The 19,612-nt window shown below is 42.7% G+C and overlaps 2 protein-coding genes across 2 annotated transcripts in view; one reads left to right on the forward strand and one right to left on the reverse strand.

Moving 5' to 3' along the window:
* LOC144892699 (uncharacterized) overlaps positions 1-19,612 on the forward strand; it is a 400,706-nt gene that overhangs the window by 266,922 nt on the left and 114,172 nt on the right. The window lies entirely within an intron of this gene.
* Positions 1-19,612, reverse strand: part of LOC137429508 (neuropilin-2) — a 129,689-nt gene that overhangs the window by 89,618 nt on the left and 20,459 nt on the right. The window contains exons 3-5 of the mRNA XM_078780917.1: positions 14,789-14,970; positions 11,544-11,792; positions 9,617-9,772 (exon numbers count right to left, since the gene is read on the reverse strand). Of these exons, the coding sequence (XP_078637043.1) occupies positions 9,617-9,772; positions 11,544-11,792; positions 14,789-14,970 (587 nt within the window). The remainder of the gene's footprint in view (positions 1-9,616; positions 9,773-11,543; positions 11,793-14,788; positions 14,971-19,612) is intronic.

The following is a 19,612-nucleotide window of genomic DNA, read 5'->3' on the forward strand; positions in this document are numbered from 1 at the left end:
AGAAAATCCAGACTTAGTTGAAGAAAATCCAGACTTAGTTGCAGGAAATCCAGACTTAGTTGAAGAAAATCCAGACTTAGTTGAAGAAAATCCAGGCTTAGTTGAAGAAAATCCAGACTTAGTTGAAGAAAATCCAGACTTAGTTGAAGGAAATCCAGACTTAGTTGAAGAAAATCCAGACTTAGTTGAAGACAATCCAGGCTTAGTTGAAGAAAATCCAGACTTAGTTGAAGACAATCCAGACTTAGTTGAAGAAAATCCAGACTTAGTTGAAGACAATCCAGGCTTAGTTGAAGAAAATCCAGACTTAGTTGAAGAAAATCCAGACTTAGTTGAAGACAATCCAGACTTAGTTGAAGAAAATCCAGACTTAGTTGAAGACAATCCAGGCTTAGTTGAAGACAATCCAGACTTAGTTGAAGAAAATCCAGACTTAGTTGAAGACAATCCAGGCTTAGTTGAAGAAAATCCAGACTTAGTTGAAGTCAATCCAGACTTAGTTGAAGAAAATCCAGACTTAGTTGAAGACAATCCAGGCTTAGTTGAAGACAATCCAGACTTAGTTGAAGAAAATCCAGACTTAGTTGAAGACAATCCAGGCTTAATTGAAGAAAATCCAGACTTAGTTGAAGTCAATCCAGACTTAGTTGAAGAAAATCCAGACTTAGTTGAAGACAATCCAGGCTTAGTTGAAGACAATCCAGACTTAGTTGAACAAAATCCAGACTTAGTTGAAGACAATCCAGACCGAGTTGAAGACAATCCAGGCTTAGTTGAAGAAAATACAGACTTAGTTGAAGAAAATCCAGACTTAGTTGAAGGAAATCCAGACTTAGTTGAAGAAAATCCAGACTTAGTTGAAGAAAATCCAGACTTAGTTGAAGACAATTCAGACTTAGTTGAAGACAATCCAGACTTAGTTGAAGAAAATCCAGACTTAGTTGAAGAAAATCCAGACTTAGTTGAGGACAATCCAGACTTAGTTGGAGACAATCCAGACTTAGTTGAGGACAATCCAGACTTAGTTGAAGACAATCCAGACTTAGTTGAAGAAAATCCAGACTTAGTTGAAGAAAATCCAGACCTAGTTGAAGACAATTCAGACTTAGTTGAAGACTGGAGACAAAGAAGACCTAAGACAAAGACAATTCAGACTTAGTTGAAGACAATCCAGGCTTAGTTCAAGAAAATCCAGACTTAGTTGAAGACAATCCAGACTTAGTTGAAGAAAATCCAGACCAGAAAATCCAGAAAATCCAGAAAATCCAGAAAATCCAGAAAATCCAGACTTAGTTGAAGACAATCCAGGCTTAGTTCAAGAAAATCCAGACTTAGTTGAAGACAATCCAGACTTAGTTGAAGAAAATCCAGACTTAGTTGAAGAAAATCCAGACTTAGTTGAAGAAAATCCAGACCAGAAAATCCAGAAAATCCAGAAAATCCAGAAAATCCAGAAAATCCAGACTTAGTTGAAGGAAATCCAGACTTAGTTGAAGAAAATCCAGACTTAGTTGAAGAAAATCCAGACTTAGTTGAAGACAATTCAGACTTAGTTGAAGACTGGAGACAAAGAAGACCTAAGACAAAGACAATTCAGACTTAGTTGAAGACAATCCAGGCTTAGTTGAAGAAAATCCAGACTTAGTTGAAGAAAATCCAGACTTAGTTGAAGAAAATCCAGACTTAGTTGCAGGAAATCCAGACTTAGTTGAAGACAATCCAGACTTAGTTGAAGAAAATCCAGACTTAGTTGAAGACAATCCAGACTTAGTTGAAGAAAATCAAGACCTAGTTGAAGAAAATCCAGACTTAGTTGAAGAAAATCCAGACTTAGTTGAAGAAAATCGAGACCTAGTTGAAGAAAATCGAGACCTAGTTGAAGAAAATCGAGACCTAGTTGAAGAAAATCCAGACTTAGTTGAAGAAAATCCAGACTTAGTTGAAGAAAATCCAGACTTAGTTGAAGAAAATCCAGACTTAGTTGAAGAAAATCCAGACTTAGTTGAAGAAAATCCAGACTTAGTTGAAGAAAATCCAGACTTAGTTGAAGACAATCCAGACTTAGTTGAAGAAAATCCAGACTTAGTTGAAGAAAATCCAGACTTAGTTGAAGAAAATCCAGACTTAGTTGAAGAAAATCCAGACTTAGTTGAAGAAAATCCAGACTTAGTTGAAGAAAATCCAGACCTAGTTGAAGACAATCCAGACTTAGTTGAAGACAATCCAGACTTAGTTGAAGAAAATCCAGACCTAGTTGAAGAAAATCCAGACCTAGTTGAAGAAAATCCAGACTTAGTTGAAGAAAATCCAGACTTAGTTGAAGAAAATCGAGACCTAGTTGAAGAAAATCCAGACTTAGTTGAAGAAAATCCAGACTTAGTTGAAGAAAATCCAGACTTAGTTGAAGAAAATCCAGACTTAGTTGAAGAAAATCCAGACTTAGTTGAAGAAAATCCAGACTTAGTTGAAGACAATCCAGGCTTAGTTCAAGAAAATCCAGACTTAGTTGAAGAAAATCCAGACTTAGTTGAAGAAAATCCAGACCTAGTTGAAGACAATCCAGACCTAGTTGAAGACAATCCAGACTTTGTTGAAGAAAATCCAGACTTAGTTGAAGAAAATCCAGACCGAGTTGAAGACAATCCAGACCTAGTTGAAGACAATCCAGACTTAGTTGAAGACAATCCAGACCTAGTTGAAGACAATCCAGACCTAGTTGAAGACAATCCAGACTTAATTGAAGACAATCCAGACTTAGTTGAAGACTATCCAGACCTAGTTGAAGACAATCCAGACTTAGTTGAAAATAATCCAGACCTACTTGAAGACGATCCAGACTTAGTTGCAGACAATCCAGACATAGTTGAAGACAATCCAGACCTAGTTGAAGACAATCCAGACCTAGTCGAAGACAATCCAGACCCTGGAGACACACCAGACATACAATAATTGTTTGCAAACTTGTACCAGCAGCAGATCGGTCCAACAAGACATTTAATACAAATCCACATAATTTGCAACGACTCTTGACAGAGCGTCTGTGCTGACAAAACGGTTCCTGAGCATGGGTGGTTTGCCATTGCCTGCCCAGCAGTCAGTCAGGAGAGGAATTGGTAATTTTTCCAGGTGCTGGCAATAACTCGGCTCTTTGTGACTCGATTAAGCGGGTGACAGTTCACCAGCTGGGATAGCGGGGTCGAGATTCGAACCCAGGCTAGACAGTTCAAAGGTCAGCGTTCATACCTCGAGGCTGTCCTGCAATCCCCGAAGACAAAATACGTAGTTTATGTTTTTGAAAGATGGTTGTTATTATCCTGGATTTTTCTGAGTAGGATGTACCAGTAAATTATTACATACAATTAGCTTGTGGTGATCAAAGTGGTACAAATTGACCAGACAAATACCTTTAGTTACCACATGATATAACAAACCATAAAGATCACATAATCAAAGACCACTTGGACATGAGAGGTGCACAGTTTCTTGAAACGGCAAATACCAACCCTAATCACCCATGCCACTGCATGTACAACAACCCACAGGCCCCTAAATACATTAAAACTACACCACAAAGACACTACAGTGACGTCTTCCATAACATCCACCACTAAACAACGGAAACTACAAAAAACACATCCACACCCAGATCACCGTAAACGCAATAAGCAACATGGGTGCAAACAGTGTATCTTGGGCACTAAACCCCTACCCATCTATGCCACAGAGAAACTACTCCCCAGGTCTGATAGTGTCACCTTTCATGCCTTCACTGTGGACACCACCCACAACTTTTACACGACAAGCAAAGACTCGGCGACCCCACTGACAACACCTGCAACCACTGACAGGCTGCTCCACACAAAATCCTCAAAATACAGTGCCTGCTCCTAAAAGGGGGACCAATCTGGAGACAATTTGTCTGACCTAGCGCTGGAGGGGTGTCTCCAAGAATGGGAGACATGAAGCTTTGTGTTTGTGAATATTTGTGAGAAGAGAAAAACGACCGAAGAATAGGAAGTAAGGTACAGCGTGCACCTTGTTTGAATATATTGCACGAGTTGAATGTTTGTTTTTCTCCAAAGGTTTCTCAGTGATGTCACTGGTACAAGGAATGTCTACGTTCTCCTCTTGATTGTTCATGTGTGCAGTTTGGGAATACTGGGAATTTCTGACTGTGCTTTGCTCACCTTGTTCATTCACAGGAAGCCATATGGTTACACTAAGTAGTGGGAGTGTCGCCGTTTCTCGCAACAACGTCGGTATAACGCAACATATTGCACAACAACCACCACATTGATCCCATGTTTTCCTGCTCGTCTGGTCTGAGATTTTCCACCTCCTCACTTGTTTCCTCACCCACCCTTTTCCTAATTCGAGCAAAAGCACACTTTGTCATGTGTGCATGGGAGTATTTCATGTGCGAAGCGGCAGGAATCGGAAGGTAAATAAATTAATGTGCGGCGTCAGCTCAAAATGAATCAGCCATCATAACAATGTTGAGGGAACTTCTTGGAGACATTTTTCTGCACCATCCAGGCAAAGGTAATCCCACGAAAGGCTCATCATGGAATAGACCGCTGGCCTGGCAAGCATTACCCAGTGCCTCCGAGGAAGACTTAAAGGATTACGTAAATTCCACACAAATCTGATTATCTCAACAATGACGATCATTATAATAACTGTAATGACAATATTATTGCTATTAGCTCAGGTTTTCCCCAAATCCCTATTATGGAATCATTAGCGGTCTCAGCCAAATGCATTATGAGCCTGGGCAGCACGCCTCGAGAGATAAACATTCTGAACACCCGGAACAATAATAATATAAAGCACAATATCCTTGTTAAATGTTTAAAAGTTTAATTTGCCGTGGAAATTATCGTTTCGTTTGCTTCCAGTAGGATATCTCATTTGGTGGATCCTGGCTATGAGCCATCCATCCGTATGCGATTCCATCCGGCCAACTTGGTGCCAGCAGGGGCTGCTGCATCATCAAGCATGTCGTACTTCAAAGGGGACGTAATGCTGACTCTCTGCAACATGAGCAGAAATAGTTCCGCAGTAACTTTTCCAGAGCTTTTCAGCAAGGGCTTTGGACAAAGTCCAAGTCACCTAAATAAGTCGAACTTAGGTTAGAACGTCGCATGACATTCCCACTATTCCTTACCTTTTAAACCATGAGGGTCCATGAATGTTGACCTTCCAATTTGAACATCATATCTCGATACGTCTAGTGATGTAATTAAACAGCATTTTGTGTTTATAATGTTTCTCAGAAGGAAGGTGGAAAGGCTGGAAAGGGTGGAAATGCGAATGGTTCGGTGGATGTATGGAGTGTCACTGAGAGAGAGGAAGACAAATGATGAATTGCGAAAGATGATGGGAATAGAGCCTGTGATTGATGATGCGAAGAGGAACAGGTTGAGATGGTTTGGTCATGTGTTGAGGAAGGATGAAAGTGACTGGTTGAGAAGAGTGATGGAAATGAATGTAGAAGGAAGTAGAGGACGGGGAAGACCGAGAAAGACTTGGCTAAAGATGGTGGAAGAAGAAATGCGGGCAAGGGGGTTAACAAGGAGAGATGCAGAAAATGGGGCAAGATGGAGAAGATTGTCATGGGGACCGCAAGGCTAACCCCTGCTCTGGCAGGGAAAATGGCCTTAAAATGCATGTTGTTGTTTGTTGTAAGGAAGGTGTACCTTTTATGGGTTGGAGCTTGCAGGTGTGACGGAGTAGGATGTGCGGTGATATAAGGAATGGTGTTGGTTTATCAAGAGTCTGCTCAAGTAACATTACTGAGGGTGAACAGGCATGCATTTTGTGACTATCGAAAGTTCTATAAGATCTACTCATTGGTCCTCCCTAAATGGGACTTCACACAGAATGCTAGAGAATTACCTCTGGAGACATTTGGGCCAATCAGATCCCTTTCACTGCTCTTGAAGTAGCCTGCCAATAAAGAACCCTTTCGTCAAAACATAAAATCACATCAATGATAATATGCAGTAAAGCATAATTATAACATAATAAAGTATAACAGAAGACAACATTGAAGGTGCAGAAATAATAATCATGACGACAAGAAACGATCCCTTCCTTGAGAAATGAATGAATGAGGTAGCGATAGCGATGTGTTTTTCCAAAGTAAAATTCATGGCTGGAGTCGAGTGCCAAAGTGACAAACGCAGTCAGTTCCGCAAGACGTAAAAGGCACCAGTGCTTGCCTTATGTTGTAGGATTAAGACTTTAATGGCTCATGGCCAAGTGACCGTCTGAGTAGAGGGCGTAGGGGCGTCTGCGATTTGCCACGGCAGGGCGGGCGGCGCCAGCTTGGGATGGAAAGCCGTTGCTTTGGAAAATTGACAGATCATCGAGTAATCGGACCCTGGAACGGACACCTTTTCTAACCAGAGACCGATGTCACCATGCTGGGTGGAAGAGTGCTACCCACCATAAGACTTCCTGCATGGGTTCCTTAAGCATCCCAAACCGGCGACGGCCATGGGAGTTCCATCGTTGGTATTTTTGTTGTTGCTATAAGCCCTCATTGAGCCGTGACAGATGTACGGATAATCCTCTGCCCATTAGGACCATGCCGGAGATGGGGGGATCAGATGGGACGTGTGCTGTGCACCATGATTGTAGGTCATGGCAAGGCCCGTGGGTCTCACCCGAGAGCGGCAAAAGGAACCAAGAGACGAGGTGAGGCAGACGAGGGATGGAGCACTCAGGTAGTGCGCCAATGCCATGGCGACAAACACCTGAGAGTGGCAAATGGAACCAAGAGACGAGGAGAGGCAGACAAGGGATGGAGCACTCAGGTAGTGTGCCAATGCGATGGCGACAAACACCTGAGAGTGGCAAATGGAACCAAGAGATGAGGAGAGGCAGACAAGGGATGGAGCACTCAGGTAGTGTGCCAATGCCATGGCGACAAACACCTGAGAGCGGCAAATGGAACCAAGAGACGAGGAGAGGCAGACAAGGGATGGAGCACTCAGGTAGTGTGCCAATGCCATGGCGACAAACACCTGAGAGTGGCAAATGGAACCAAGAGACGAGGAGAGGCGGACAAGGGATGGAGCGCTGTGGTAGTGCGCCAATGGCATGACGACAAACACCTGAGCTGACAAAGACAGGAAAATGGGGAAAAGTTGGTGTTGGCCTGAACTAGGAAAGTGCCTGCACTCATGTTTGATGTGATATTTAAATGCACGAAACAGTCAATTCGTGTGTGAATTTCTGCAAATTTTCACAAAGAAAGTTTACGTGGAAGGAAGCTCTAAATTAAAGAAATAAAGGTGAGAAATAAAAATAAAAGTGTTAATTATGTGATGTACAAACAGCAATCAAATGGAAGGCTCTTTTAATGGGTTTGCTCAAGTTCCTGTGCATTTTTGATGTCAGCATCTGAATGGATCATTAGGAAAGTGTAATGGCAGTTTCCAATTAGAATTTCCATCCCAAGGCTCCAAGATGGATGCAGATGCCCAAGGCTTAACAATTTGCAATGAGGCATGAAAACGAGGTGACAAAATGAACTCACAGCAATAGAACCTGCGAAACAGAATTCAGCCATTGCTGGGGATGGGTGGCAACAGGAACCAAACTTCATATGGTCGATGAGGGTCATTCCAAAGGTTATTTTGTACAAATCCTACAAAATACACGTGCGAGTAATACTGACAACTTTTACCCACATCATTACTGATGTCTCTTGGAGAAAGGCACCATTTCTGCGGGATATTCCATTGTGTCAATAAAGAAGAGGAAGAACTCCATGTGAATATCGTGGTGAGGCTAAATCTCCCTCCGGGGAGGAGCTTCCGCCCCTCACTGTCATGGGGACCGACTCCTATTGAGGAGTGGTCCAACTGTATGACCATGCATCCGGACCCTTCCGCGGTACGATGTGTGTGTTTGATTGACCAGGACTCCAGTAGGATGAAATGCTCCATTTTGGATGAAGCTGTATATTGTCATTCTGGCCCACTACTCCAAACGTAATTTCCATTCCAGTTGTTAGTTATGACATCACGTTTCACCAGGAAGGGAGGACATTTTAAACTAGATGTTATTCATGGAATACTTACCTTGCGCAGTCAACTTATTGCGAGCCGACTCTTCGGTTTTTTTTACATTTTTTTCTTTGATCCAATATGGCTGCCAGACCACGTGAGCGATGGCATCATAAATTTATATTCTCTAATGTCTCATATAATTGTTGCATAGATCACGCTCAATACATTTCAAACTGATCAGACTAAGCGTTGTCCCTGTCGAATTATGACGTCATAATTATGGCACCAATGACGTCATCATTAACAACACCTATTCACCATATGGAGTTATTTACAATGAGCCATGTTTCAATTTTTTCCATGCAGCGTTTTTGGAGATAGAGGTGCAACGTTTTTCGGTTTTTCCAAGATGGCGCCTGTACCACATGACCGATGACGTCATGATTATCATTAAAATATTCGAAAGGAGGAGGCGCTCCTATGGTGAAAATTTCGTGTCCATCAGACCAACAGTTGCTGAATTTTTTTGAATAATGATCGGATAAGTGTTGTATTTGTCGAATTATGACGCCATAACAAAGGCACCAATGACATCATCATTAACATATCTTATTCCCCATGGGGAGTACTTGACAATGAGCTAGTTCTCAACTTTTTTCCATGGAGTGGTTTCAGAGATATAGAGGTGCGAACTTTTTCCAAGATGGCGCCTGTACCACGTGACCCATGACGTCATAATAATCATTAAAATATTCTACAGGAGGAGGCCCTCCTATGGTGAAAAATTAATGTCAATCGGACCAACGGTTGTCGAGAAAAGGAATTTTTAAAATGCAGACACGGCACACGTACGTACATGAATGCTTAACCCCGCTTTTCGCTTCGCGAGCGCAGGGTAATAAACGGATGAGTTCATGCAACACTGCTGTGACAGATGCACTCAGGAGAATTATTCAGAATGAAGCGTCATACAATGATGTGAAAGCTAATGGACGAAGTGCTTCCAAATAACAAATACCATGTAGAATGATGCAATGTGAATTGAGGTTGTCACCATTATTGTGTTATTCCTTAACAATAAGGGGTAGGGTGATGTTGGTGGTTTTGGGGGATGAGGGGGAGTTATAGGAATTAAAAAATGGCTCATGGTATCAGCACAGAAAAAAATAAAATGGAGTAAAATTTTAAATGAGCAAATCATGACAAACAGGAAAACACCGATTCACAAAAACAACACGATTGTGGTTGTGGTTTGCACCATTAAAGTGATGGATTTTATGATCGTGGTAAACGATTGTATATCGATCAGAACCTTCACAATCACTCTAACAAGACAATAAAATAATCTACTCTAGATTCTGGGCCTTTCAGATCATTGAAATAACATTGAGATGCTGGAGCCTCTGCACAAGGTGAGAGGTTGTGACCTTCCAAGCTGTAGCCAAGTGGGAATATGAAAGTGGAGGACACACCGGCGTTCCATGAAATATTTAAACAAATTCAAACAAGGATGAATCCCATGGATGTTGAGATAAGGAGCAAAGATTGATAAAATGCAAATTTCTGAGTGTACAGCACTCAAGCCCGTTGATTACCTGTCGCATCGAGAAGCGGCCACGTGGTGTAGTTGGTGTAGAACCCGTCGCGTGCGATGGCGTCGTCTGTGTGCAGGTGCATGCTGAGGATACCAGTGGCCGAATGCAGTGTGCCGGGCGAATCCCCCCCACAGAAGCGGCCCACAAGGAAGCCAACTGTCGAGGACCACACGGTGTGGGTGTGCGTCAAAAACAGGGGCCAAAATGCACACATCTCGAGCACAAAGAATGAATAATATGGCAAAGAAACAGAACCACTGACCAATTAGCTCTGTCGCGCATATCACCATTATAGTAAAGAGTGAATATATACATATATATATATATATATATATATATATATATATATATATATATATATATATATATATATTGTGGTTTTGGGAAACCACTAAAAAGTAATGGCAACCACCGTAAAGGTCTCTTAGAATAGTTATTTCATAGCAAACCATTATCTTATCCCCTTTCCCCTTATTTTGGGTTATTATGTTATGTGTTGCGGAAGGGAAAGACAGCCTCTTCCACTCAAAAGGGATCATTTTCCAGGCAATGCATGCAGGCTCAAAAGCACACCAGCCAAGTGCGTGCTCAAATTTACCTGTCGCGCTGGAGTCCACGAGATGAAGCGACTATCCACCAATCAGGGCCTGAGGAACTTCGGGGGAGCTTGTGGGGCAGAGTAACTGACTATTGTCAAGGGCTAGGCCGAGCTAAAAGTATTAGAAGCTCCTATATTTCATTTCTGCAAAGTATAAGAAGCTCCTGTATAATTTCAGGGACTTCTTGCAGCTTCAGTTGTCTTTCCTACTTTTCTTTTTTTATCAACTTAGAGTGACCAATCACAAATGGAGATAATGATAGAATGCTGTTATCAGAGATGTTCTTGCAGTTTGTAAGAAGTTGATGATCATGTACTGATATTATAACATTATACTCAGACTGCTAAATTGTACAGTCTTAGTATGTGGCTACACTACAAGAGTAATCAAGTACTGGTGTAACCAGTGAAGTGTTTGTAGAAGCTTGAAGCAATAACTGATGACGTGTAAATGAGGCAGTGATGTCGGGATTGTTATGTGATGGCAATACTGTTGGCTACTCTCTAAACCAACATCATCCCTATCTTGTTTAGGACCATTTTTAGACTGGTTTGTTATCCCTACATTGCCTTTTTACTTTAGCATCAATTTTTTTATTCACTTGTTTCTGTAATGTTTTCCAATGTGGAATAACACAATAGTATATGGTACTCAGAGGATACCCAATGTTGGAGCAAAAGTGCCAAGATATCTTCGTCAGCAAAGTCAAACACTGCAGATGTTCCTATATTGTCTTACGTAACCCTGACTGTATCTTGCAGCTCTGTCTTATTGCTCGTTTCTCAAAGAGTAATGTCTTCATCCAGCCTCAGGCCACACAAGGACCTGCACTTAGAAATTCCCAAAATAACTGGTGTGGTTTCCCTCTAACTGTCTAACCAATAGGGTGGGGCCAGAGGGGAGGGCGGAGCCTCTCGAGAGGAATTTACGCACAGCCGGACGTGAAAGACACTCGTGGTTTTACTGTTTTGTTCACTTGAAGTGTCAATAAAACTTATTATACACTCGAACTGCAAATGTCCTCGATAAACTACTATGAGAGGACGAAAAGACTCTCCAACCTTTGTTTTGTATCAGTGGGAGGGGCCGACATTTGTTTCCATGCCATCCCTACATAGAGTGTACTAGCGTACTCTCTGATACACGCACAACCCTAACAGCTGGGGTTACCTGAATCAAAATTCGGATTACTTCGACTTTAGTATGAGTGGTTTATCTGAATGTACTCGTGATCATCCAATGGTAATGTATCACTATTGAATTTGCCTTTAAACAATGACCTTCCGCATGAGAATATAATGTGGTCATCAAATGTTGTAGGGCCTCACCCTGTGGCAAACCATCCCAAATTTCCAACCAGTCAAACTGGCAGGTCCCTTCTCTCTCTTTCGGCTCCCCCATCTGCCGGTCAGACTCCTCCAGGTGAAAGGTATGGAAGGTAAGCATGAGTGCACGTCCAGTGCCGGCACGCACGGTGTATGTGCACCGCTGGTAATCTGGGTATTTGTCTGGAAATCCCGGTGAGGTCACCACACCAAACGGTCCGGAGAACTTGTGGGAACAACGGTCCTTTCCAGCTGCAGGCAAGAGGGAGGAAGGTCAGTGAGCAGGTCTCTCGGCTCTATGCATTTCCTTATCCCATCAATGGATTACAATGACATTTCAAATTTCTAGTCCTTGGAATCTAAAATGGGAAAATCTCTGGCGCAGTCTTCTAGGCTTCTGAGGTTAAAGCACATCTGCTAAGGAATGGACTTGAGGCTTTTTCTTGCTCATGCCATTTATGGAAAGAGTAAACAGTAGTATTCTATACTTATGTCCAGACCAATATAACCACACTATTCATAACATATATATTACATACACTGTTCATGCCTTTAAACAGACAGACCATCATGGAGGTTTCGACCCTTAAGTCCCAGAACCATTCTGAACAGCAGGTTCATCCTTAGGTCTGTTACAAGGTGATCCAATCAGTCAAAAATAGAGAGAGATGATTTGGAGTAACATACCATTGGCCCATAACACCATGGAAGAACCATCTGAGGGTGCTTCCTCTATATATATATATATATACCTACAGGGATGTGATTCCATCACCCTGAACAAATCAGAAAAATCAGAGTTGTATCATGAATACTGGGAAGCAAACCAGCTGCTCTTTGAAAAGTCAGGGATGCAAAATATGTCTGTGTTCCCTTACAGAGCCCGGCCTTCCCCAAGGCAGTGTTTTTGGTCCAGTCTTGTTCCTCATTCACATAAATGACCTCTCAGGTGCTCTGGAAAATCCTCTCTTCCTTTTTTCCGACGTGTTAGGGTTAGATTGAACTATAAGTCCTATACACAGGATCTACGAGGTCTATACCGTTCAGGAATATGCTTTTACAGATCTTCATCACTGTCCTGAGTGTCATTTCCGCAAAGGTGTCTACGCAAATGCCAACATTATTTTTTGGATTCCTCATGCTCCGAATATTCCAAAAATGTATAGTTTTGCTAATCTCCAAAAGTTTTGAACGAAAAAACATGGTGAACCTGACTATATGCTGATCTGGAAATTATTAGGTACTGGTCTGATAAGTGGAACATGTCCTTCAATCCTAGAAAATCTCAGTCTCACCGTATCACTCCGGAGTGATCACCAAACGGACCCACCTATCTATTTTCTTCGTCATCCACTAAAGGACACTCGGTCTCTTGAAATACTAACCTCACCATCAGCCATGACCTTTCCTGGGCCTTCCACCTCGCAGAGATGGTGTCCGAAGCCTGTGCCGCTTCTGTCGATCCAAGTCTTTCCTGGGAAAATCAGAGACACTCATAATTTACAAGGATGTTGCCCATAGCTCAATTCCATGGAGGACCACTCTATGCTATGTGCTGGTACCCTGTAATCACATCTGTCTATCCAGGATTCTGTGTTATCTAAAGCTCTCAAAATGATGGCAATCTCTTGTTTTTTTATCACCTCTTCTTCCCTGTGCTATCACAGTCCTCGACCCTCTATCTACTCCAGGATGTACCTGGTCTTCCAGTGACCCCCTCCTGGTTAAACATCAAAAATCCAGGTCCACTGCACACCTTAAGTCTTATTCTTTACTTTTCCCATCTATGGAAACATCCTCCAGAGGTTGTTCGACCGACTCAATCCTCCAGGGTTTCAAACAAGCAGTACACCACCATCTGGTGTCATCCACAATTCTGTCACATGATATTATTACTCCCATTAACCTTTCCAAACCCAACCACCTTACTTGCTAGTCTCAGTGCTTCCTCCGCTCCTTCATCTCATCATTTCCTGTTCATTCCCTTGATATTTGTCTCACTAAAAACACCTGCTCTTTTAGGGAGCATTGGCAAGTTGTCCACCTGCCCCCCTCACAGAGGAGGGAGGGGGGAGAAGGTACCCTGGGTACTACCAACACATATGCAAGCTTTCGTGGATTTCACACCAGCTATGTTTTTTCCTATGATTTGCAGTTGTACATACATATATACACGAAGAGAGAATTGCTTATTTTATACCAGCACGAGTACCGAGCGTTGCCAGATGATGTTCTAATCCTGTTGGCATTTTGAAGAAATTAACTTGTTTTTTCTATCTTTTGAGTGTGCCTAAAATACTTCCTTGCACCCACTAAGGAAAATGTATATTAATAATATGATATTACAACGACATACACACACATACACACACACACACACACACACACACACACACACACACACACACACACATAAACACACACACACACATGCACACACACATCCACACACACATCCACACACACATCCACACACACACACACACACACACACATAAACACACACACACACACACACACACACACACACATAAACACACACACACACATGCACACACACATCCACACACACATCCACACACACATCCACACACACAAACATAAACACACACACACACACATACACACATCCACACACACATCCACACACACAAACATAAACACACACACACACACATCCACACACACATCCACACACACATCCACACACACATCCACATACACACACACACACACACACACACACACACACAGACACATACACCCACACACACACATACACCCACCCACACACACACACACATACACACATCCACACACACATCCACACACACAAACATAAACACACACACACACACACACACACACACACATGCACACACACATCCAAACACATCCACACACATCCACACACACACACACACACACACACACATAAACACACACACACACACACACAGCTCTCCGATAGTATAGATAGTAGGATTGTCAAATCTATCTTTGCTCTTGTAAAGAGGAAAAGCTGCTGCAGATTACCACAATTAATTGTTAAACATGGCGTGTGCAGTTTCAATGCTTTAGCACAATATCAGACAATCTCGCCATCTTGGGCCCTTGTCCGGTGTCCTTGTTTATTCAGATCCACGAGGGATCGAGTACCTACCGGTACCTCAGGTACGAATGAGTAAAAACCCCAAAACGATCATCGTTACATCACATCGTGAAAGCAGTGAAGCGGCACCACCTACTCGGCTGGTAGATGTCGTAGTGAAGAGAAAAGCCTGACGTTTCCTGTGTGAAGTCGGACACAAAAGTGACGGACAACGTGGAGCCGCTCGACACGAAACGACCAGGTGCGACATTCCCGCAGAAGCGTCCAATGAGGTCAGCCAGGTCACCCTCTCCGTCATGTAGCTCGACATAGTCAAACCTGAACATTAAGAACACGGTTTGTTGTGAAATGTTTCAAACACAAATAAATAATGACGAATCATAAAATAATTGATTAATCAGGCAAACAAACAATTTATAGAGCAACGAGCTCGAGTACCGGGCATTGTCCGGCATTGTCCGGCATTGTATGACATTGTCCGACATTGTCCGACATTGTCCAGCATTGTCCAGCATTGTCCGGTATTGTCCAGCATTGTCCGGTATTGTCCAGCATTGTCCGGCATTGTCCGGCATTGTCTGGCATTGTCTGGCATTGTCCAGCATTGTCCAGCACTGTCCGGCATTGTCCGGCATTGTCCGGCATTGTCCGGCATTGTCTGGCATTGTCCAGCATTGTCCAGCACTGTCCGGCATTGTCCAGCATTGTCCGGCATTGTCCGGCATTGTCCGACATCAATTTGATTACTATTATTTTCCTATTTTTTATGGGTGTCTAAAACACTTCACCGACTAAGGAAAATTAATATTTAATATCATAATAACACACTTCCACACACTAATCGGGAATAATGTAATATTACCTTCCACATAACGCCAAAGGCTCAAGCACGCACGATACAGCGGTTTTTTTTAATCCAAAAAAAAACTTTTTGGGTTTTTCAAAATTAAACAAAATTGGCTTAAAACACTCCCAGGCACTCACTGATGAGCCTCTGAAAGTTTGACGGAGATCCGTTCAGCCATCTCTGAGAAAAAAGGTGACAGACACACACACACAGACACACGGATACACAGACACAGACACACAGATACATGGATACACAGACATACAGATACACAGATACACATAGACACAGACACATAGATACATACACAGACACCCAGATACACAAAAACAGACACAGACACACAGATACACACACACAGATACACACACACACACACCCACACACACACACACAGGCACACACATACACACACATACACACACACACACATACACATACACACAGACAGACACACAGACACACACATACACATACAGACAGACAGACACATACACACACACACACACACACACACACACACACACACACACACACATACATACACACGGCTCTCTTAGAGTATAGAATATAAATTAGATAAGAAAGATTTCAAAATGATCATCGTGTGTGTAATAATAACGATTATTCATCTCTTTAATTATTTATTGATTACTAGCCGAAAGCACCTGGCGTTGCCCGGGTTCTTTTTGAATGAATTTACTACAATAATTCAGCTTTTACTCGCGGCCGTAGAAGATTGACTACTATAATTTAGCTTTTACTCGCGGCCGTAGAAGAATGACTACTATAATTCAGCTTTTACTCGCGGTGGTAGAAGATTGACTACTATAATTCAGCTTTTACTCGCGGCAGTAGAAGATTGACTACTATAATTCAGCTTTTACTCGTGGCCGTAGAAGATTGACTACTATAATTCAGCTTTTACTCGTGGCCGTAGAAGATTGACTACTATAATTCAGCTTTTACTCGCGGCCGAAGAAGATTGGCTACTATAATTCAGCTTTTACTCGCGGCAGTAGAAGATTGACTACTATAATTCAGCTTTTACTCGTGGCCGTAGAAGATTGACTACTATAATTCAGCTTTTACTCGTGGCCGTAGAAGATTGACTACTATAATTCAGCTTTTACTCGCGGCCGAAGAAGATTGGCTACTATAATTCAGCTTTTACTCGTGGCCGTAGAAGATTGACTACTATAATTCAGCTTTTACTCATGGCCATAGAAGATTGACTTCTATAATTCAGCTTTTACTCGCGGCCGTAGAAGATTGACTACTATAATTCAGCTTTTACTCGCGGCCGTAGAATATTGACTACTATAATTCAGCATTTACTCGCGGCTGTAGAAGATTGACGACTATAATTCAGCTTTTACTCGCGGCCGTAGAAGATTGACTACTATAATTCAGCTTTTACTCGCGGCCGTAGAAGATTGACTACTATAATTCAGCTTTTACTCGCGGCCGTAGAATATTGACTACTATAATTCAGCTTTTACTCGCGGCCGAAGAAGATTGGCTACTATAATTCAGCTTTTACTCGTGGCCGTAGAAGATTGACTACTATAATTCAGCTTTTACTCGCGGCCGAAGAAGATTGGCTACTATAATTCAGCTTTTACTCGTGGCCGTAGAAGATTGACTACTATAATTCAGCTTTTACTCATGGCCATAGAAGATTGACTTCTATAATTCAGCTTTTACTCGCGGCCGTAGAAGATTGACTACTATAATTCAGCTTTTACTCGCGGCCGTAGAATATTGACTACTATAATTCAGCATTTACTCGCGGCTGTAGAAGATTGACTACTATAATTCAGCTTTTACTCGCGGCCGTAGAAGATTGACTACTATAATTCAGCTTTTACTCGCGGCCGTAGAAGATTGACTACTATAATTCAGCTCAGCTTTTAATTGCGAAATGAGCCCAGCCCGGCCGAAGCGGCCTCGACCGGCCTCGCCACCTAGCCTATAACCTTCCCGGGGCCCGTCCTGACATTTTTAGTTCTTTTTGAATGAATTTACTACTATAATTCAGCTTTTACTCATGGCCGTAGAAGATTGACTACTATAATTCAGCTCACCTTTTAATTGCAAAATGGGCCCAGCCCAGCGGAAGCGGCCTCGACCGGCCTCGCCACCAAGCCTAAAACCTTCCCGGGGCCCGTCCCGACATTTTTAGTTCTTTTTGAATGAATTTGCTACTATAATTCAGCTTTTACTCGCGGCCATAGAAGATTGACTACTACAATACAGCTCACCTTTTAATTGCGAAATGGGTCCAGCCCGGCCGAGGTGGGTGGGCCTCGACTGTCCTCGCCACCTAGCCTAAAACCTTCCTGGGGTCCGTCCCGACATTTTTAGTTCTTATTGAATTTGCTACCATAATTCAGCTTTTACTCGAGGCCATAAAAGATTGACGACTATAATTCAGCTCACCTTTTAATTGCGAAATGGGCCCAGCCCGGCCGAGGTGGGTGGGCCTCGACCGGCCTCGCCACCTAGCCTAAAACTTTCCCGGGGCGTGTCCCGACATTTTTAGTTCTTTTTGAATGAATTTTCTACTATAATTCAGCTTTTACCACGGCCGTCGAAGATTGACTACTATAATTCAGCTCACCTTTTAATTGCGAAATGGGCCCAGCCCGGCCGAGGTGGGTGGGCCTCGACCGGCCTCGCCACCTAGCCTATTACCTTCCCGGGGCCCGTCCCGACATTTTTGGTATTGGAGGTTTCTTCCTATCTTTCACCGTTCAAGAGATTATCTTGCGCAGACAAACAAACAAACAAAAACTTTCTTTTATATATATATAGATAATTCCTAATTAACGAAGACTGGATTGAGGGCACAGTAGTTAGGAGACAATCCTCACCGCGGTATCGCTTTACACCATTCAGGTGGTATCGAGAGTAAACGCAGGTGCAATGAATTGCATATACTCGTTCACACAAACACACACCTTTGCATGTAGCGACCCCTCCCGCGACCCCACTACCCACCCTACCCACGTTATATTTGGACCTCGTGCTGTTTTGTCACCTGTGGGAGTATGCAGGGGATGGGCAGGGGTCATTGGTTTCACCCTCGGTGAGGGCTATTAGCAGCCACACCTGATCGCACTCAAATCACTGTCTCAACATGGGTGCGATGGCAAAGTGCCAGGTGTTAATCACCAAACCACTACGTTCTGCCATCCCGCAAGTCTTTTATCTCTCTGATGCCACCTCCAGGATGTTGTCCTGAAACCCTATAAGGTAACCCTTTTCCATTACATCCAATTACTCTGCACCATGTATGCCGAGCACCAATTGGACCATTCCCAGAAGACATGGGGGAGTTTGGAATTAAATGTCAGGACTCGAGTGTAAGCTTTGATCAACTCGTAATTGGCATTGTAGGTTGGCACAATTTCCTGGAGGTGTGCACATTCATAACCTGCGCTTGAATTACGACCCTCGCCCTGGTCCTACCTTCTTTCGTGAAGAGTAGGTGAGTTATTACCTGCAACCTGAACAAATTACAAATTTCTGCCACCTTAAGTCAAATATCCATATCAGAGTGGCGGTCCGCCCAGGTTTGATCCCATCAAAGTCACGTTCATGACTGGTCTTGAAAAGCCAGGAGATCTATCAAGAGTATGTGCTTCCATTATTTGATTACTATTATTACTATTATTATTAATTTAATGGTCTCTTTTAATGCCAACACGAACTGGCCACATAAGACAGGCGGTTGTACAACACAGGGGATGTTTTTTTCCCCCAAACTGAAAGCAATGAGTGAAACTTGACAAAAATCCTGACAAATCTCACAATCTCACTTTGTCTCTCCGAAAAGACCGTCTGGACAACCCTCCCATCTACTTTCTGAACAATCCTCTCCAAGAAGTTCTGCCACTCAAGCTTTTGGGTCTCAATATCAGCCATGATATTTTCTGGAAAAAACACATTTCCAAGCTGTCCATAACTTTGTGAAATATCCTACTCGTAGACAGACAAACAAACAGACAGGTGAAAACATAACCTCCGTCCACCTTCAGTGGTGGAGGTAACAAATGATTGGATGTGAGAATTGAGTCTGTATTTTGATAGTTTCACCAGAAGGGAGTT

Source organism: Myxine glutinosa, chromosome 6 (genome assembly GCF_964187855.1).
Source record: "Myxine glutinosa chromosome 6, kmMyxGlut1.1, whole genome shotgun sequence".
Lineage (NCBI taxonomy): Eukaryota > Metazoa > Chordata > Myxini > Myxiniformes > Myxinidae > Myxine > Myxine glutinosa.